Source organism: Scomber japonicus, chromosome 16 (genome assembly GCF_027409825.1).
Source record: "Scomber japonicus isolate fScoJap1 chromosome 16, fScoJap1.pri, whole genome shotgun sequence".
NCBI lineage: Eukaryota > Metazoa > Chordata > Actinopteri > Scombriformes > Scombridae > Scomber > Scomber japonicus.
This window is the reverse complement of record NC_070593.1, coordinates 13373919-13395988: the sequence shown is the minus strand read 5'-3', so window position 1 is coordinate 13395988 and position 22070 is coordinate 13373919. Positions and strand designations below refer to the sequence as shown.

The 22070-nt window shown below is 39.9% G+C and overlaps 2 protein-coding genes across 2 annotated transcripts; one reads left to right on the top strand and one right to left on the bottom strand.

Annotated features, from left to right (window-relative positions):
• The first annotated feature begins 26 nt into the window (after positions 1–26).
• ptpn21 (protein tyrosine phosphatase non-receptor type 21) lies at positions 27–16411 on the top strand. Its single transcript, XM_053335541.1, has 19 exons — positions 27–287; positions 1162–1460; positions 4002–4171; positions 4557–4654; positions 5852–5919; positions 6014–6084; positions 6495–6582; positions 6704–6792; positions 7362–7449; positions 7775–7854; positions 8861–8921; positions 9138–9219; positions 9381–10909; positions 11570–11710; positions 12651–12869; positions 13305–13433; positions 13525–13759; positions 13979–14139; positions 14262–16411. The coding sequence occupies exons 2-19, from the start codon at positions 1281–1283 to the stop codon at positions 14388–14390; spliced, it is 3618 nt and encodes a 1205-aa protein (XP_053191516.1). The 5' UTR covers positions 27–287; positions 1162–1280; the 3' UTR covers positions 14391–16411.
• A 119-nt stretch (positions 16412–16530) lies between these two features.
• fam98b (family with sequence similarity 98 member B) lies at positions 16531–19954 on the bottom strand. Its single transcript, XM_053335675.1, has 8 exons — positions 19800–19954; positions 19481–19629; positions 19233–19361; positions 18969–19144; positions 18334–18414; positions 18084–18200; positions 17704–17871; positions 16531–17613 (listed from the first exon to the last, which is right to left on the bottom strand). The coding sequence occupies exons 1-8, from the start codon at positions 19835–19837 to the stop codon at positions 17374–17376; spliced, it is 1098 nt and encodes a 365-aa protein (XP_053191650.1). The 5' UTR covers positions 19838–19954; the 3' UTR covers positions 16531–17373.
• Positions 19955–22070: the final 2116 nt, after the last annotated feature.

The following is a 22070-nucleotide window of genomic DNA, read 5'->3' as shown; positions in this document are numbered from 1 at the left end:
AAACACGAACGCTATAGAGCCGCGGATGTAGACGGAATACACTTGTTGCGCTTCCAATCCCAGGAAGCGAAACACGCTTGGAGCTTGAGTGAACTGTTGGACCAAGAGGCATGGGGTGTTACATTAGTTTGGATCCAGAAACAAGCCGAAGACAGATCCGCTGTCTTTGATAAAGTTAAATATCAAAAAAAAAAAAAAAAGAAGTAAGAATCCATTGACCTTGATGGCGGAACCTTTCGGGACTTAATCCTAGTTGGACCCCTAAATTTGGCATCTCACGGCTAACGGTAACGTCAACGTTTTTGCCCAAAATATTTACCGGCGACGTCAGCTTCCCAAAGGTGCCGTCTATTTGCTGAAACATAAGTTAGCACGCTAGCATTTGAGCTAGTTTTAGTTGTGGTTAATGTCATGAAGACATGCAAACTTGACAATGAAAAGTAGCGAATTGGTCTGTAAATAGTTAAACTTATGTTAAGGTAGCATTTAAGCGAACATTAAGCAAAGTTGTAACGTTGTTAGTTAACTATTAGCTAGATCGTTTGTAATATGGACGATGCATGGCTGAGGAGTAAAGCAGCAGCAAGGATTTTGCAGTGTAACATTTACTTAGTTTTAAACACAAATATCTCTAACTACTAGATTGCTGCGTATTGAATTAGGTCACTCTTGTCAGTTCTTGGATCAGGCTATTCACCGGATGGGGATTATTCTAACAACAAAGCCAGTAAACTCTTTTGTAGTCAATCACATCGGTCAGATAGCCGAACTGCTGTAAAATACACACACATTGATATTTATTGGTATATCTGGAGTGTAGACTTAAGGAAATAAATGTTATATTAAATTCACTAAATCTCTACTAAATTGGTAGCAAGTTTGAAATAGTCAAGTTAGGTAACTTAAAACGAAATGAAGTATTTAAGAGGATTACTTTACGATGAGTCTTGTGTTTGTCTAGTGTGGCATCTGTTTAAACATGAGGTGTGAAGACTGTCTTTTACCTTGTACAACTATATGTAAAAGTATCATAACATGAAGTGATGGGGATGACCACATAGAAACGGCCAGACAGTGTTTTTACACTAGTATTTATTACAGTTAAATGAGTGAAAGTACAATAAGTGTTAGACTACATATATCTTCTCTCTGGTCTTCTAGGTTTGTCTATTGATGATGAGCCTCATGACTTCTTATAAAGACACCATCTTTGAAGGGACAGCAAGGAGAATAATTTCTCTGGACTAAGTGAAGACCTCCCTCTTGAAGAAGTGTGAAACATGCCCTTGCCATTTGGCTTGAAACTCAAAAGGACTCGAAGGTATACTGTTTCAAGCAAGAGCTGTCTTGTCACTCGGATTCAGCTGCTCAATGGGGAGTTTGTTGAGTTTACACTTTCAGTGGAGAGCACCGGGCAGGAATGTTTGGAGGCAGTTGCTCAGAGACTCGAGTTAAGAGAGGTATGTGTTTTTCTGCAAATACCAAGTGCTGATTGTTCTTAACTATAATTTTTGTTTTTGAAACTCACCATCTCAGCAAGAAAGTGTTTTTGGTGAGGTTGACTTCTGGTCACATTCTTACGTGAACTTGTAAACAGAAACTGAGATAACCAGTTTGTCATTGTTTACTCTTGTAATGAAACCTCTCTAATCTCTTTCCTGTTTACTGCGTAATTTAGGACTTTGTCTATTACAGACTTTGTTTTTAAGTTATAACATGCACATTACTAACTCATCATACACATCAGAAAACAGTTAAACGTGTGATGTATGTTTTTGAAGGTTTTATGTACACAAATGTGTCAGCTCTCACAGAGCATGGACATTAAAGAAAAGAGTTTCTGAGTTGAGACAGAAGAATGTATCAAGCCTGATGTTTGCATTTGGTCATCACATTAGTCATGAACTGAAAGTGATGTCAGACTTGATGCATTTATACCCACTTACACCTTATATCAACACTAGAGCTGAATATACAAACCACCTGGTACAGGAACTTACAGTATGTGACAGATTCAGTTATTGTGCTGAATTAATGTAGCAGCCGCCTCACATTTGTCATCTTGTTATACAGGCAGTGCTTTCTTGAACACTTAAGTCACAACCCTTCAGGAAAAAATGACAGACCCCCACACCCAAATGTAGCCTTTTTCCATTATGAAGAGGGTAATGCCATGTTGTTTGCCTTTTATTCCAGCAGCGTGCAATCATGCGGTTCTTTGGGATGCCAGCCTTTGATACAAAGGTCATGCATGTTCTGTTAGTGAAATTGAATTAGGGAACAGTTTTATTCTGACTTTGGCAACACACACTACTACTGATATTTGTGTTCAGGGATTATAAAACCAAAGTTGTCACACTTCATTCACAATTGTTTGCATGTCCTTCATAGAGTACCAAGTTGTGGGATCCAGTCCAGAGGATAGTTTCAAACTCTGACTCTGTGAACTTTGAGTTGAGTTTAAACTGGGTTTCCCGAAACAGATCACTTTGTGTCTCTTACTGCGTTACCTTAGTCCGTGAACCTAACCTGCTCACTGAGTTTTTCTCTCTTTTCCCACACACTGTTTTATTTCCTTACTGATTGTGTCGGTATTGTTAATTTTAGAGGTTTATGTTTTAGAGAGGAAAATCAAAATCTGTGGGATGTTAGGGCGTTACCCAAGGACTCGCTTTACAGAATGCTTCAGTCAGATTTTTCGCAGGTGGAAGTTTTATTTTTAACACCGTGTAAATTGATAAGGTAGCTGTGGTATCCTCTGTTCAACTAACAAAAACTCAGTTTGAAGCTTTAATGACTGATCAATGAATCATAATCTCATATTCTCGTGGTCAGACTGGTCACACTCTCATGGTTTAACTACATGTTGAAATATACATACACTAGAATGTCGTTGAGCCAGGATTTGTATTTAAAATAGGGGTATAAAAATGTATATATCTAAAAATGTTTTACCCTTGAAGCTTTTTCAAGTGTCATTCTAAATAAAATGTGTACAATCTATATATAGTATTTCATCTTCAGTCGCTGTAACCTGGAGTGACTACTTTATCTTTCATTAAAGAAATTCAAGTCTGGTAAATGACAAATGAATGGACCATGCTTAATAAAACTTCTTTTGCTACTGCTGTTTTTTCTGCAGATATATGATAGTCTGCATACTCACATATTTCACACTTCTAGCTTCTGTGGTTAAAATGTACACTTCACCATGGTGAATTACAGTATTGGGGGTCTCACTGATCATCATGTACTCACTTAACCACATAGTTAATGTGCTCAGTTGATTGAATGTTAATCACCTGTTCTGCAACCCAAAAAGCATGAGGTCAGAGTTCATCGTTTGGTTCAGATTTTGTTAAACTTGCTTTGTGGAGCCTTTGTGCTTTGAGATCTGCTTTCACTCAGAACCAGACTGATGATGGTACGATGTAATGAGGACATACGGTTATTTCTCTGCAAATAAGATGCCCTTTACTGCCTTACTGTTATTTTCTCAACTCATAATGAAAAAGTCTTGAGTAATATTTACTCAGTGTTAACTTATATTTATTCTCAGATGCTATCTGTCTTAAATGATTAGGTTGGCAAGTAATTTCCCAGTTGTGGTTTTTAGTGCCAGCAAATTACAATAGCTATCTTTCAGCCATATTGTCCTTCCTAAACGTCGAGCCTACAGGGCTTACTTCACTTACCAGTGTTCATTGTCAGATGTTCAGACAGTCACAAGACTGAACAGGGAGTGCCACCCAGAGAAGTTTACAATGGGCACATTTTTTAGTGAATTATTTACATTTATTTACATGTTATGAATAGTGTGTGGATTATAAACTGACATTTATCTCAAGCAGTTGTATATTACTGTTCTAAACTTATAGTTTTGCTGAGTTTGCATTCCTTCCTAAATTGGTCAGCCAGATTTACAAGTTGCTCTAGGATTTACTGATCAAAGCATGGCTCAGGTGTAATGTTCGTGTTTTCTTTCTTTCTTTACTTGTTAGATAACATACTTCAGTCTGTGGTACTTCAACAAGCAGAACCAGCAGAGATGGATTGACTTGGAGAAGCCGCTGAAAAAGCAGCTGGACAAGTATGGGCTGGAGCCAACCGTTTACTTTGGAGTTGTGTTTTACATACCCAGTGTCACCCAACTGCAACAGGAGATCACAAGGTGATGTGCCATCAGTGACATGTCAGTGTCTTGTCTAAGCCACTAAACTCTTTTAGTATCAATTTATATTCAAAATTTATATTCAAAACATGGATCAAAAAAGTTGCACATTTTTGTTATGAAATAAATATCAAGCAAAGTTTAGTGCAAACTTCTCAGGTGTTAGTTTCTGTCAAACTCTGGCCTGTAGAAAAATAACTTCATCAGCACAATATGTGACTGATTTCCATTTCAACTCAGATTTCATGTTATTTTAATACAGATACTACGTTTTGCTCTGTAATGACTTCACAGCTGTGTCTTTAAACTTAAACAAAGTTCACACTTGATTGTTGGACCCATGTCTTATTTCCCATTCTTAAATAACCTGTCTCTTTCCTCACAGATATCAGTATTACCTGCAGCTGAAGAAGGATGTTCTGGAGGGCAGGATCTCATGCTCTCTAGAGCAAGCCATCCGTTTAGCTAGCCTAGCAGTGCAAGGTAATCTGAATGTATACCATTAGTCTTGTAGTAGAAGACTCAGATTTACAAGCCTGGTGCTAACCCAGGCAGCTTTATGTCTCACTGATGCAGCTTAAAACTTGTGCATTTGCAGAGTAATTTTCCATAAATCATGATATCTGACAACACCTGCTCAAACACTAAACTCCTCCTCAAATCGCCTGGAAACATTAAGTATGTGTACTGCAACTTTGTAAGGGTCAGTGTTTTACTTAACCACAATAAACCTATTGATTATCAAAGTTCCACTTGAATTTCCATTAGAGCAAGGGAAACTATATTTCTGCAATCTTAACTTCTCAAAGAATAGCACTTTCAAAAATATATTGTTCTTTTTACGCCCCATGTTTTGTGTCAAGTGTCTGTTGCTCACAATAGTCTGTCTGAATGCTCTCTACAACCATTTATTTAAGGTATCACAGAGCATTTTCATGATTACTGTAATATACAGTATTTAACAAGCACTGTGAAACTTAGACCAGTCTATAAAATTGGTCAGGGGTGTGTTTGTCTGTGAATGAGAGCTCCCCTCTCATAGGCTTTAGCTCTGATATATCCTCCAACTTTTGCTCAGCCAGAAGAATCTCAAACACTGCTGGCAAAGTTATATCAGGCACTTCAACTTACTGGCCTAGGTGTTAGCATAGCAGAGCCACTGAGATCACTTACTGTGACTAGCATGCAGTTTGTGCCCTGAGAAAAGCCCTAAAAACTATTTGCACATTGCAAACTAGTTAAATTGTCATGCAATCACAACAATTTTTGTGTAAATAAAGCCCTATTTTGTGTCCCTGACCGGGATAATTTGGAGTGAAGGGCAGTTGTAGCTTTTGAGCCTTGAGCACTGATGCCTGGGATACCCAACATAGCTGTTAGTGTTGCCAGCAGGCAGGCTAGAGCTGTAACACTTTTGGACTGCACGTTGTTAGACACTGAAGCAATTCCCTTCCATAACAAACGGGCCCCTCCTCTCCTAAAATTAGTCTGTGTCATCATACACTGCAGCTTTCCAAAAAGGCATTACAGCATTCTGCAGTTCTTGAATGCAGCTTTTGTCTTAGTTCTAAATGCAGAAATGGACATGTAATAGCATAGGATTCATATAGGATTCATTCAGAGAGTGCAGAATGCTGGGCAGCATTTGTTCATTTAGTGCATCTTTCTTTTTGTCCACAGCTGACTTCGGAGACTTCAATCGATATGATTCCCAGGAGTTCCTGCAGAAGTTTGTGCTGTTCCCCATTGTAAGCATTTCTTTTTGTACTATCAACATATCAAATGAAAAAGGTTTCAGATATGTTTATGCTAGCGTTGTATCAATATTGACTGTCTTTGCAGGACTGGATCCAAGATGAGCGAGTACTGGAAGAGGCCACTCAGAAGGTGGCTCTTCTATATCAGTCCTTCAGGTGGGTGACTTCAAAACATCAGCCTGTCCGTGTGTGGATTGACAGACCAACTGCTTCACAAAAGAAAACACAATCCTTTTCATTTAACACCATTTGATCTATCCAGGCAATTTTTTAATATCTCATAATCTTGATTCATTTATAATGCTAAATTCTGTTTTACGTACATACATCTAAACTTTTATTTTATTATCTCTTTGGTTGCTCTCATGTCATTACCCTGCAGATGTTTGTTACCATTGTAACATTTTGAATTCAGCAAGAATTGAATTGAATTTTTCTTTTTTTTTAAACATATGATTTCAATTTCATTGTACATGTACAATGACAATAAAGACTATTCTTATTACTTTTTTTTTTTTAAATTGCTTCCTGTTGGTTATTTTGTTAACATATTTTTTTAATCTTAGGGGTTTGTCAGCCCCGGAGGCAGAGATGCTGTACATGCAGGAAGTGGAGAAAATGGAAGGATATGGCCAGGAGAGTTATCAAGCCAAGGTGAGTCCAAGCTGCAATCCTCAACAGCCCAAACATGACGAAGCATGAAACTTGTTTACTTGAGCATTTTGGGTGAAACATGCTGTTCTAAATGTTGATCATTTCCTTTTAATCTAAACAGGACAATACAGGCACAGATGTTACCCTGGGATCCTGCCTCGATGGCATCTTTGTCAAGCATAAAAATGGCAGACCACTTCTTTTATTTAGGTGAGTCTAAAAACAAACAAATCACAATGTTTGATTGGTTTGACTTCATAGCAATGCCTAGTTCCTAAAATACGATGTACTTCTCAATATGAAGAGCTGAATAAAAGCTTTGTCTGCTAGCACTCTGTTAGCAGTAATTATATTGGATCAGATGATTCTGTCATTGTAAATTGGGATGTGTGGCACAGCTCTGAGCTATTCTTAGGGGAGGTAGTCTCCTGAAATGTTCCCTAATGCTCTCTAGACCTGAATGTGGCCCAAGAGGAAATGAGTCAGGTACATTGTGATAGCTGATAAGGATTGTGGGAGCTTTATATATCACTCCAGTGAGTAAGTTAACATTCTTGACCTAGGCTGAACTGTATCTATGTACACCATTATGAGTGCTAGATACTGTAGACTGACTCCCACATGCGTGTATGGCTTTTATTATGCATTGTTAAAGCAGTGCCACAGTCTCTTTTAAAAAATGCTGTGTGGTTTTTGGTGTAGTTAAAAATGTGACCGCCATGACATCATGTGTTTTTTTTCCTCCCTCTTTCTGTTTGCCGCTTAAATGGGCTGCGTAGGTGGAGTGAAATTAACAACATGAGTCACAACAGGTCTTTCTTTGCCCTGGAGCTAGCCAACAGAGAGGAGAGTGTTCAGTTCCAGACCGTAAGTCTCTGCTGTCGTTGCACCTTCTCTTCTCCTATACCCTTCTCCTGGGACATCGCACTCTCTTATTGGATTTAGCCAAATTGGAAATGGGCCTCTGTGGTGGAGCTTACATCAGCTAGTCTTAACAATACACCTGTGTTTGTGTGCGTGCGTGGGTGTGGGTCATATAGTCACATACCATTAGCTGAAACTCAGTGTAAAGGTATTTGAGAGCATACACAGGAATTCTTAACTTTTAGATAACTAGGCAAACACCAACACTGTATTAAAAATCTTGCTATCTAATGTTTTTTTTTTCTCCCCCGTCTCCTTTCTTGTGTAGGAAGACATGGAAACCTCCAAATATGTGTGCCGGATGTGTCTGGCCAGACTCAAGTTTTATAAGATTAACAAGAGCAGCCTGTAAGTGTTTTTTTTATTTGTTTTGTTTGTTTTAACATGTCTAGCCCAGTTCCTGTCTCTTTGTTACTTGTCGTCTCCTGCATGTGTCTCCTCTTTGGTGTAGCCTCACTCCGATCCTCCTCTCCTCCTCTCTCTTCAGAGAGGAGTGTGACCCCCTGCCTTCTGAGGGCTCCCAGAAGTCCCTTCTCACTCTATCCTTTCCTCGCTTTCCAATGCTCTCTCGTCCCTCTCTGCCTTCTAATAAGGGGTGAGCAACACAGTCAGCCACCGCCTACAGTTTGCCTATCGAGCAGGTGCCAGCACCCATCCCTTCCTGACCACCTAGCCAACGATGCCACAGCAACAGGCTCTATATATATATATATGAAATGGGCCTTGGGTTGTGAAGCCTGTAGTTTTGTTTTTACTCCACGCATTTTGGGAAAGAATAGCCTGTGTTTTGATGAAGCAAATGACAATCCTATTAAATTAAATTACATTATATTACATTACATTGAATTGATGTATTTAAAATGGGATGGGATCTTTATTCTTACCGTTATTGGTTTAATAAAGATTAATTAGATGCCAATTGTTTTGTATTTTTTGACTTGAGGGCCAGTGGCAGCACCAACAAATTAATTTGGTATCTGCAAATCTTTTTATTGGTTGACCTGTGATTGAGAAGTTTGGCGTGTTTAAAAAAAAAAAAAAAAAGCATGTCCATCAAAATGAATACACATTACACAACTCTATTATGCCATATTGAAAGCTACATGACAAAAACAAGATAGCCAAAATTAGTGTACTGGAGAGTTGTTGTGTTTTAATTTGATGAACCTTCATTGAAGCTCACACTGGTCTGCACCTTGCTGTATGAGCATTCTCAAAGTAAAAATGCTGAATAATTAAAAGGTTTTGTAGAAAAACTCCTCAAAGTTAAGAAGTATTGTTATTGTTGTACACTCATTTGTAGTATCAGGTTAGGTCGTCTTTTTTTTTTGACTCACATTCATTATCCCACCAGTCAAACGCAGCCCACAGTCGTCAACCCAGTCAGACGGAGATCTTCTACCAGAATATCTCTGGTAATGTCTACGCACACTCAAAACACACTAACTTTTCGCTGTTTGTATGCTTATGTAGATGCCTGTTGAATCTCTGGCTTGCATTGCATCACATGATGTTTTCTGAAATCACAATCAAGTCGCACATGTGCTACGACGCAGTTTATATTTAATTCTTTGCTCCCTGTATTTGGATCATATGAGCAGACACTGAATCCCCCTCTTGTTAATTTACAGCCAAAGCCTCAGAGCTACATGATGCCCCCTCCGCAAATGCACTACAATGGCCATTTCACAGAGCCTTACACATCATCACAAGGTAACCACACTAGAGACTGGCTTGCAAGTTGGATTAAAATTAGAAATCATGACATGATGTTGATGATTGTTTTTACTCTGTGTTCAGCTAAATTTACATGTCAGGTTGTTCTGTAATTATAATTTATTGCTCATCTTGGATGATGTTTTGCTCTTTGACAGACAACCTGTACATGAACAGTCAGAATGGTTACTACTACCACTCCCAGACCAGCCTGGACTGCTCTCCTCTGGAATACAACAGCGGGGGACGTTTACGAAACGGCAGCGTGTACAGCGCCCACAGCACCAGTTCTCTAACCAATCCTCAGCACTACCTTCAGCCCTCACCCATGTCCTCCAATCCCTCTATCACCAGTGATATCACCAGGCCGGACTACGTCCCTTCGCACCGTCACAGCGCTCTCATCCCACCCTCCTACCGCGCCACTCCTGATTACGAGACAGTGATGCGTCAAAAGAACAGAGGAACAGGAGGAGGAATGGTTTTGTCTCAAGAGCATCGGCAGAGTCACTCCATGAGGAACCTCAACATCGGAAACTCATACGCCTACAGCAGGCCAGACCCTCTAGTTTACAGCCAGCCAGAGATCAGGGGGGAGCACGGTGGAGCAGCACACCACCACCACTATCCCTTCCATCTGGGTTCCAGCTTCCACAGCCCGTCTCCTTACCCCTACCCCACAGAGAGGAGACCTGTGGTGGGGGCAGTCAGTGTCCCAGAGCTCACAAATGTCCAGTTACAGCAGGCCCAAGAGTATCCAGCCCCCAACATAATGAGAACACACGTGTACCGACCACCTCCGCCTTACCCATACGCCCATCCCCGTCCTGCTAACAGCACACCTGACCTGTCGCGTCACCTGTACGTCAGCAGTAGCAACCCAGACCTGATCATCACGCGGCGTGTGCACCATTCAGTACAAACTTTCCAAGAGGACAGCCTGCCTGTGGCTCACTCCTTACAAGAGGTGTCAGAGCCTCTTTTCAGCGGACCCCCACACAGACACCCACATCATGCCCAGAAGCGTAATTCCATTGAGATTGCTGGACTGGCGCATAGTTTCGAGGGGATGAGGGTCAAAGAGCGGACCGTGTCTTCTTCAGCAGCTGAAACGGCCACGCCCCCTCCAGTCCTGCGTGGAGGTCGCTCTCAGGGATCTCAGCTCAACGTGTTCTTGGAACGCACAAAGACGGAGGACAGGGGAGACATTAAGGACGATGTGCAGTACGGACACAAGAAATCCCTTTCGGACGCCACCATGCTGGTTCATAGTAGTGGTGAAGAAGAGGAGTTTGAGGATGACGGCGGACGTCACACTCCACTTTCTCAGGACGCTATAGCATCAATTGTTTCAGACCAGCAATCACAACCGCATCACAGCTTCACATCTCTCTCCTCGCTGACGCCTCAGCAACAAACTCCCATTGAGCCTCCTCCTGCATACCCCATAGGTTCCTCCCTGGACCCCTCTATAACCGGCTCCATGACCTACAAGGTTCACCCCCTGATCCAGGAGGGGGAGCCTCTGTACCTGCCGCCAGATTTACGGCAGCCAAGGATTATGCCCTCAGTCTCAGAGGGAGACCTGAGCAGCCACGCCAAGCAGAAAACTAAGAAAGACTTCAAGAAGAGGCCTGTATCTGATGTGCCACCTGGGAAGAAAACAGTGGAAGGCTTGCCCCCTCCGGTGAGTCCAGGTCCCAGTGGCCTTCTCAGCTTAGAGCCATCCTGTTAAAGTCTTTTCTTCTTTTTTTTAACCCAGAAATTAGGTATAATTGTATTTAATTATAATAATCCACGTCGTTTACATTATTTGCATTTTAAATTGCTGTCATGGTTCAGTAATGCCAAGTCTGCTTTGACTTCCTGGAGGCAAAATTGATTATTTAGCAGCAAATTAGTTCATCTTTTCAGTATGTTGAGTAGTCTGATTAATTTATTGCTCTCATATCACAGCTGTCAACCCACGTCATTTCTATCTAAGCTTTAACACAAACAAATCTTCTTATTTTCTAATATAGTCAGTTGTAGACACTTGTTTTTGCTCAGTAACTTATATGTGCTTTATATCATCAACATCACATGAGTATCAGCATGCAGAAAGTATTAGAGGTAGTTTCAGTGGCTGGAGTCGAATGACGCAAACAGGTTCACTTTGACACATATTGAAAGAATGCAGTCGGGCTACCTGGGAAAACCGGACAGGTGACATTCTTGCAGCAGATACCTAGAGAGGCTGCGCCGTCCCTCCCCTCCTGTCTGTCTGCTCACCATCTGGAAGGCTCAAACACTTTTATCACACACTCATTCTCAGTTTCTCTCCGTGTCTACTCTCCTGTCGTACCAGGGCATGAAGAAAGCAGCTAGGTCAGAGGTGAAGAAGATGGGCCCTCTGAAGGTGGCTCATCTCAATGGGCTGTCAGTATCCAGGCAGCCAATGCACGACGAGGTCAAGGATGAGCCTGAAAGAGCTTCTAATGACGAGAGGGTAGGGTGCTTCAGAAATGTTGATTTTTTTTTTTTGTCAGTGATTTGTTACTTGTTAAACAGTGGTTTGTAAAACTACAATGTAATGTTTAGTTAATACAAAGTGAAATTAGTGACGTTGCTTGCTCTGCTATGGAAAAAGCTCTTAACCAGGAGGTGCTGGTTGGGTTAGCCTTAGTTGTGAAAGAGAAAGTCACTGTTCAACTTCCAGACTTTGACAGCAACAGCTGAACAGGTCAGCCTCGTTAATCTTGATGCTTGTTGCTTTAAAAGTGAAGGCAAACTCCAGACACTTTAAAAAATACTTAGCTCTCCGGGGAATGAAGTGGACATTGTTAATAAGGTGTCATATATGAGCATGCGGTAGATTGACAAATGTCTCATACATAACAACAAAAGACGCAAATGAATACAGTCAGTCATACATAATAGATGTTTGCATGCTTCTTTATTTATTGCAAAAATGTCACTACTGCAAATCACATTTTATTCAAATGTATTATTATAATAATACTTGAATATTTTGACAGTTTCAGAAATAACTGCGTGTGGTGCTGCTATATATTTTCAGTCACTTGTATTTTCTCACACATGCAAAACAATTTGGTGTTTCCTGCTGTAACAAGACACCTCACACACATTTACAGTAAACTCTCCTCTGATGGTGAGCACACAACCATGCAGTAAAACTACTAGTACTAGGAAGTAAATGTATTTTAGCTGCTCCTTTCTGTCCAGTGTGAAGTTGATGGTTAATAATACAATAATTCTCATTCATTCATGTGTCATTTTGACCAAAACTAGGATTATGTCTCCCTTCATCTCATCACAGCATTGATGTATTTTTGAAGTTGAACTGATCCGCCTGATAAGGTCAACATGAGGAGTCATGCCTGCATCATTTGTGACAGCACTGTGTTTACCGTTGCCTTGTTTTTCAGTGTAAAGCGCTGGAGCAGCACATGGAGAGTGGCGAGCTGTTAAAGGAATACGAGAGTATCCCAAAGCGTCGTCCGTCAGGGGAATGCACCATCGCCCAGCTGCCAGAGAGCGGAGACAAAAACCGCTTCCAAGACGTCCTGCCTTATGACGATACCCGAGTGGAGCTGGTTCCCACGAAAGAGAACAACACAGGCTACATCAATGCGTCGCACGTTAGAGTAAGTTATGCAGGGAGGAATTTATCACCCATCTCTTCTAAAAACATAAAGTTCAAGTTTTCAAAGACTGATTTAATATCTGAGGCAGAATTTTTAATGAGCAGTATAAAGAATATTAAATAAAATAAAAACATAACTGCACTGGTGAAGCATTTTATCTACACAGTGTATTCCTGTTACTCAGCCCAGATTACCAGACATTTAAAAGCTTGTCATGAGCAGCAGGCATGTTACTCATCAAGGGCTGTTTGGTGGTGTTAGATCACTATGACTGTTGATGAGTCACATTTCACTCCTTCATTCTTAAATTTATGTAATACAATACTCCGCCAAAAATAATTTCATTTTCTGCTGCTCTGCCTCTCCTTATATCGATATATATTTGTAATGATTTCAAGTGAGTAATTGCTTTAAGAGGGATATTTGTCTCTTTAGATAACAGTAGGTGGACAGGAGTGGAGCTACATCGCCACACAGGGTCCCCTGTCAAACACATGCCAGGACTTCTGGCAGATGGTGTGGGAACAGGGAGTATCCATCATCGCCATGGTCACAGCTGAAGAGGTACGCTGATTGCATATTTAAAAGTTTCCCATTTTATTAATTCTCGTCACTTCCTGGATTGACTCTTTCCCACGCCATTTGGTTTCTCCAGGAGAGCGGCAGAGAGAAGAGCTTCCGGTACTGGCCCCGACTCGGCTCACGACACAACACGGTGACATACGGCCGCTTTAAGATCACCACACGGTTCCGCACAGAGTCTGGCTGCTACGCCACCACAGGGCTGAAGATCAAACACCTCCTGACGGGCCAAGAGAGGACTGTCTGGCACCTGCAGTACACAGACTGGCCCGACCACGGCTGTCCCGAGGACTTCAAAGGCTTCCTCAGTGAGTGGGATAACGATCAGTTTGTCTCTTGCTTTCATCTCTGTTTCTACAAACGTCATCTTTTTATGTTTGGTAGACACTTTATAGCCAGTGAAAATGTTAGCTTAGTTATAAAATGTTACTAAGAAAAGTGTTTTTTAAAGATTTATGATAAAAACACAATTTATTAACTTAATATTTAATTAAATCTCAAGCTAATGTTCCCATCTTTTTTTCCAGCCTACCTGGAGGAGATCCAGTCTGTGAGGAGACACACTAACAGCATCAGTGACCCAAAGAACACCAACCTACCTGTGCTGGTCCACTGCAGTGCTGGAGTGGGACGCACTGGAGTGATCATCCTGTCCGAGATCATGATAGCCTGTCTAGAACACAATGAGGTAATTTAGTCACCTTAACAACACCAAATCTACTGTACATCATCTCCTCCTGTTTGTTCACTTATTTCAGATGAAAGGTCGCCAGGTTTATATGTCTCACGCTAAAGTTCTGTTTGTTTCAGATGCTGGATGTCAGAACTGTCCTGTCGAAGCTGCGTAATCAGAGGATGATGATGGTTCAGACCTTGTCTCAGTACACCTTCATCTACAGGGTCCTCATCCAGTACCTCCGCAGCTCCAGGCTAATCTGAGCGCAACATATCTTCATTCCCCAACACGCACAGTCATCACGGATGATTGTAAAATGGAATTAGCAGGTTTGTGCCAATCTGCGCTGCATCGCTGCAGCCGTATGTACAACTGTTGAAATGTAGCAGTCGGTATTTGATGGACCCCGTTTTGGCCAAGTATTTGATCAGACAAAGCTGATGGAATAATGCGAGGATGTACAAGAAGCAATGCCACATGAAGGAACGTGAAGGACTTGTGACCTGCCTCTAAACAGTATTATATTATTTTTTTTTACATACATTATTGCTTAATAAAGCCCAGCACTTTTACAGTACCTTGCTGTACATAATGAACCAATGTTAAGCTGCATTGAAACAATCTTTATTGTAGATGTCTATCAAAACAGTCAATGTATTTTCATTGGACTGAGGTCACTTTTTAAATGAACGTTACTGGATTGCTGACTAGGTAACTATTGGTTCTGATAATGGATGACTGGAGTGATGGAGAGAGAGAGAGAAAAATGTCTAAAAGAAGGTCTGATAAGAGAGCCCAGAGTTCAGATGGATTTTGTCATGTGGCCTCTGATGGTAAAGGCACGTCGCCCTGCATTTAACTAAATGAGAATATATAGATTTACATTTAACAGAATGATACTTATGTCACCTATAAAAAGATACAAACGACAAATGTATTTGATGTCTCAGTGGATAATTATGATCCTCATTGGTTTTTGTAAAACACTGGATTGTTGGAAAGTAGAGATGCTTTGCACAGGTTCCAGAAATCTGTGTAGTGGAGTAAAAAAAAAAATCGACAGACGGTTTTTGGGTTGAAAGTAAAACTGGAAAATTTATTTTATACACACATTTTTCATGACTTTTTTTTTTTATCTTTAATCCTGCGATCTGCTGAATAGTTGAACTGAGTGCTGTATTTTAGCAACAACAAAATACATTCAAATCTATTTTGTGCCTAAATGTGTATTGTAAAGTCAAAAGGGCTCTGTATTTTTGCATAATATGAAGGAAAATGTTCTTATTCAGTGTCATGTATTGCTTGTTTGATTGCAGTGATGTGTTAATAATGCCAATCGATACATCAAAAAGAAAACTATCACATTCATAGTTATCAGATTTGGTTCAGACCTCTAAAATCATGTGAGCTGCACCTGTTTTATTGAAGTAAAACAAAGCCTCGAGAACATCTAGTAGAGTAATAGAGTTCAGTGCAGTGTGTTGGGTTTGGCTGCGGCACTCAGTATTAGTGTGAAGTAGAACGTGTGAGTGAGGGAATCGACCATCTCCAGTTGCAGTATTCTGGCTGCTGCTCGTTCTCACCTCAGTGAGAAATGTCCCTTCGCAGAGACACATCCTGCTCTTCTAAACGGCCTCCTGACTATTAACGACCACTTGCACCATCACATTTGACTGTTTCCTTTCTGCAGCTACAGGAAGTATTTAAAACTCAGTAATCAATTCAAAATAACCTGTGCTGAGAGGACGCATACAGGCACTACAACGTTTACATTAAGTTACATGTTTTTAATATATTTGATATATACAATAGTCGGCGAATTCAAGACGCCAACTTCATTCATAATGTGGCCAAAGTGAAGTGATCGTTAATCCCTAATTTTTTCTTAATCAGATGTTTTTCTTGACAAGTTTTTGGTGTCAAAGACGCATGAGCAGTGACCTACTTAACTGGAGAAAAATGCATCTTAACGACGTTTCGATGTATTTTAACTGGATCTTATGGATTTGCTGCAGGTTTTTGCTTTTTAAAAAGATGCTGATTGAGTCTTAGTGTGAAGACTGAAGAGAATGATTTTCTTTTTTTTTGTGGCCAAGGTGTAACCATTTTGTCCATGTACAGGTCTGTTCATAATGTACACAATGTAAAATTCTGCTTATGACAAATATTGGTTATTGTACAAAACTATGTATAAACTGTATCTATTGAGCAAAACCGGTATGCCATTGGAAGAAAAAAAACGTGTAGAAAATCTTTTCAGCCAAGAATAAATATTTGGAAATAACTTTGGTTTGGTCTCTATATGGTTCTGTCTCTTTATTTACATCAGTGCATTACGCCACCTTGTGGTAGAAATTAGCTAGTGACTCATAATCACACAAAAAGGAGTGTACAGTATTGGAGAAAAATGTATTTATTTCTAAATAAATTCAGAGGTGAAAAGATCAGGATAACAGCTGGTACATAATCTGCTGTCTGAAATGTAAATGAAACCTGTAAAATGTTTAAAAAGTGTAATCTACTGTCCTTCATATGGATTACAGTTTGTTTGCAGCAGAGGACACAAGTGGTTGAACTCCTTAATGTCCTCAGTTTGTTCTCTGACAGGAAGCAGCAGTTTCAGTCATCACACAGACACTAATAACCAGATCAGATGCCAACATTAAATCCCTTTAACACTGTCATCTGTGTAACATGCAACACATTACATGACTAAACTACATGACTGACATTTTATGAAAGATATTATACAATAGGTTTACTTTAGTGTTTGCTTCTTACAAGTCAACCTCTCTTTAATCTGCTATGGCAGTCAACTTTAGGTTGTGGATTGTTGATCAAGACAAAAACACACACACATCTGCTTTTTAACCATTTTATAGAGCCAGCAGCAGCTAATTGATTCATCTAAAGAATAGATTAATTAATAATACAAATATGTGTTAATTGCAGTCCTAACCTAAACACAGGTTTAAGATGCACCATTATGGCACAATGTGGATATCAAATGTATTTTTGGATTTGTAAAGACGTCATTACTGCTAGTTTCAATTAAAAAACACTGAATATAAAAACACAACACTATTATACCAAAAGTAAAAATAGGAGCATTTATTAATCATCCAAGTCAGATGATTTTTGAATGAATGCTGCCTGTCTGACATCTGACTTTCAAAAATGGGTTTTCTTCCTCTACTGACGAAATAAAATCGAGTTCATGTAGAAACGAGAAAATATCAGTGGATATTAATACTGGTACCGTCCTCTTTTTCCTCCGTATCCTCCATGTCCACTGTGTCCTCCTTGGTTCCATCCGCCTCCTCTCCAACCACCACCTCCACCTCCTCGTCCTCCTCGTCCACCACCACGGCCTCCCCAGCCACCCCCTCCTCCATCTTGTCTTTTCTGCCAGGGTGGCATCTCTGGAGGCGGGGCTTCAATCTCTGAGGGTCGTCCTCCTCGGTCTGGCACTCTCCCCATGAGGATCTGTGGACAGGGGAGAGGAGACATGCCTGGTTTAGAAGACAACATCACATTGAAGACGTTTATAATGAAGAGGGAAACAATCTTCTGTACCTTGTTGACTGCACACGTTGTTTTCTCTCTGCTGGAGCCGCTGCTGGTCTTCACCACGTTGCAGAGGTCTTCTCTGGCGGCAAGCAGCTCGGCCGTGTCCACCATCGACTGTGGCCTCAGAGAGTGTCTCCTCGGCTGGTAGGCCTTCGCCATGCTGTCCACTTTTACCTTAAAAAAAACCAGACATGCACATGATTAAAACAGCTTCTACAGAGAAAAGGATTATGCTCCAGGAAAAAGGAAAAATATTGATCTCAAATTACTACTATACTATAATTACCACACCTCACAGATTCAACACTTCTATATTAACTCAGTTTAGATTCATTTGAATTAGAGGAAGGGGACATATTGGTTTGCTGTATGACAGATAAACATACCTTAGCTCTGTCTGACCACCCGAAGGACTGAACTGTGACGTCCAGACGCTTGATGAGCATCCTGCGCCGACACTCATACTCCGACGACAGAGCTGTGTTTATGTTGTTCAACTTCTCCTGTAGAGACAAAAAAAAAAAAAGGATATCAATTCAAACTTTACTGTTCATAATACAAAAACACAGCCAGTCACTGATACACAGATATGAGAATTCACACAGCATTGTTCATTTCACATGTTTATCTACTTACCCACTGCTCACTGCTGAGAGACTTCTTCAGCACTGGATTTCCAATGGCACCGTCTGGGAGATCTTCAAGTACCTTTTTAACCTGTGATGACACACAGAGTTGAATGCATTAGTAACACACTGTTTGCAGTTCACTGATTTACTGACAGATTTGAAACTTTCTTTGTCAAACATAAGTTTAGTGCACATTAATAATATGCCTGTTTGAAACGGGCTCCAGCAGCAACTTCAACGCATTAAGAGATGAATACAGCTGATGTGAGGTGTGAATGAATACATACACCAACAACATGCTATTATACACAGATTATATAAATAATAGGTTGAGGTACAGTAGATACATGTTCCTTTCTCAATTCAAGTAAAATAAAGGCTGCATTTAAAAAATAAAATAATGTGTATTCTAAAATAAAGTGGATCGCTCATATTGGGCTCTTAGGTCATCAAACTGGTTTGGAACAGCGTCTTTGAATTTTTGGACGCTTGATCAGACAAAACACAAAAAATCACAATGATCTTTAAGAAATTCAACCCAGCATTTTCCACTTTCTTATAGACAAAATGGTGACCTAAATCAAATGTTATCACTGGTGGTGACCCTGATATTAAATGTACTTTATATGACAACAGCCCCACCTTGTCTTGTATTTGGGAGAAGACGCCTGCTGCATCCTGGTCTCGGGGCTCTGGAAGGTTCAGTGTTTGACAGATTTTCAGGAGCTCCTGGAACTCCGGCCTCTCGTCTTGCTGTTTATCAGAAAGGTGTCTGCTCCTCACGATATGAGCCGCCTGAAGCTCTGAGCTTAGAAACACTTACAGAAAAAAAGAAAGACACATCTTATTATAAAGTTACAGAGCTTGTAGCACAATAGCTGGAATGAGCATGAGGTGATTACATACAGACGATCTTAAGATGATCTTTTGTATCTCGAGTGCTGCCCTTAAGAATTCCTGAGATGACTTCTTCATGGGGACAGTGCAGCTCCCTCAGCAGACCGCTCATCTCCACCTGGAGGCTGTCCAGGTCATCTGGAGGAGCACAGAAAGATTAAATACGTTTAATAAATAAATAAATTAAAAAAAGACATCTGAATTGCAGCATCCTCTCTGTCAACATCCATGGAGGAGTTGAGGTGGATGAGGCTCACCTGGACCAGAAGTGATGCTCTCCTCCACGTCACAGAGCAGTTTTAACCTGGATGACAGCCACCTGCACAGGTTCACATACTCCTGAGAGGACAGGCCTGCCTGTGCAGCTTCGAGCAGCGCCTTCTCCTCCATGAGGGGGCCGTCATAGCTGAGGAGAGAAAAACAGTCAAACCAGCGTGAACGACGTGTTAGATGAATGTAATGTGAAGCGCAGCCACTTTAAATCCACCGTTATCAATTTCAACACAGAGATTGACAACATGACGGTGGATGAGACGCTACATGCAAAGCTAACATGCTAGCAGAGAGTTAGCTTACCCGAGCTCCTCTAAAGAGTCTAAAAGGTCAAACTCCATTATTGATAGACAGCGTTTATTTGGTTATAACATGACGACGTTTCGACTACAAGTGTTTCAATGCAGATATATTTTGAGTCCATTCATTTCAGAGGCGCTAGCATCATGCCTGTTTGCTTTTTTCAGTTTCGTACGCTAGCCGGTGGGAAACATGTGATGCTCGATCTGTAGTTCCGCTTCAGACGTTCCGCTCCAATGTAGACTGAGGCAGAAACGACACAGTAGAACATCAAAATAAAAGATTACATTTGATTCATATCGAAGCCCATTTTCGCCAGTGTGATGAAAAAAAGATCCTGTAAGTCAATATAATGAGAAACCTTCTCAAAATAATGACTTAATATCTCAAAATAATAAGAAACTATCTCAAAATATTGACCTAGTATCTAGAAATAATCAGAAACTATCTCAAAATAATGATATACTAATAAGTCATAGGATACTTATTTTGAGAAAGTTTCTCATTATAATCGCTTACATCATTTTTTCCCATCACACTGGCAGAAATGGGCTTCCATAGACTGAAGTTTTAACCTTGTACTGTTGAATTAATAAGTATGACTCCCATCTTTAAACACACTTCAAATTTAGAAAATTTTAGATTAAGTTTTTTTTTTGTTGAGGTAGATTTTGACATGTAGTTGTATTCAGTTTACTTACCTTATTTCTCAATGTATGTAAAATATTAATCTGCAAAATAAGTGGAACTGTGGTGGTGGAGTAAAAGTACATAATAGAGTAAAATGTATGATAAACTCTATTGTAATGCCTAACTTGAAGTACTTGATTAAATTTCCCGGTTGCAAATGTTTTCCTTCACAAACATCATCATGTCGTTTACAAAAATGTGAGGATAATGTTTTTTTCATAGGAGGCAATTGGAAATCAGGTAAGAAGGTTCTAGCTTGTAACTTATTGCAAAATAAGCTACTCCCTAAATGTACTTTTCAGTATAATAGTGTATTGTCACCTCTTTGAAGCTTTTGAAACATATTTAACAATTACTCATTATTGTCTTCATTTTTCAAGTAGTTTCACAGATCCTGAGAACAGTATATCATTGACTAAAATGCAGAATTATGTTCCACTGGAGATTTCAGTCCTGAGCTATACTTGAAATATTTTCAAATGAGGACGTAGGTTACTTCTATTTCCTCCCAGTCACAGTAGACTACAGCATACTTAACACCACCTACATCTGGCCTCCAGCTGCTGCTTCCAGTCTCGACCATCCAGACGTGGGACGGATTAACAGAAATACAATGAAGTACACACAACAAAAGATTAAAACTCACCATTTTATTATGATAATGTTATTTGATATGTCAAATTACAAGTGTATGATGTAACATAAAAACAGTTACAAACATATGTATGCATATTTACATTATATATTTATGAAAGTAACAAGCTACATCTGTATAAAGAAAATACAACTATGACATGAGTTATTGGGACTATAAATTTTACATCATATACTTGGTATTCTCGAACCATGATAAGAAATACCTAGACGTGTAGAAACCAATAGAACCAGAACGAGAGATGTTATAAGATGGAAACTAGGATGGACGTGAGGCACTTTTTTGAGGTTGTCAGGATGTGAAAGCCGATGGCACTAAGAAACTCAAAAGCAAAAAAAAAAGAAAAAGATGCACAGGAAAGAAATATGCACAAAGAAGAAGAGAGAGTGAAAGTAAGAGAAAAAAAGAAAGAAAAAACAGGCAGTGTTTACAGAATAGTTAAGAGTAGTACCATTTATACTGCAAGTTTCAAAACACAAATGTCTTCCACTATTTAGAACTAATCACATAAATGTTACGTCAAGCGCTGTAAGATGAAAAAAAGCTTACATATAGTATCATCAGTGCACCAAAAGCATTGGAGAATTGAAACATAACCACTCAACTGCTGTGAAAAGTAACCTTTTTAAAACAATACACTGAAGAGAAACAGGTTTATATAGCTTTTTTCTTTTTTTAATCTACACAATGTCAAGAATGTACACTTGTATGCATTCCCCAAAGATATGCACAATTTTCCAAGATTGAAAGAGGATAAAAGACTAGCAGCAAAGTGGTTAAAACTGAAGTCTTATATAATGCAGGTCAAAAAAATATATATATATTAAAGCGGACAGACACATGTTGCATATATAATACAGTACATGACAGGAAGTTTGCACTGTGCTGGTTAATGCAGAATGAGAAGTGTTATTTCAGCATTCTCTACA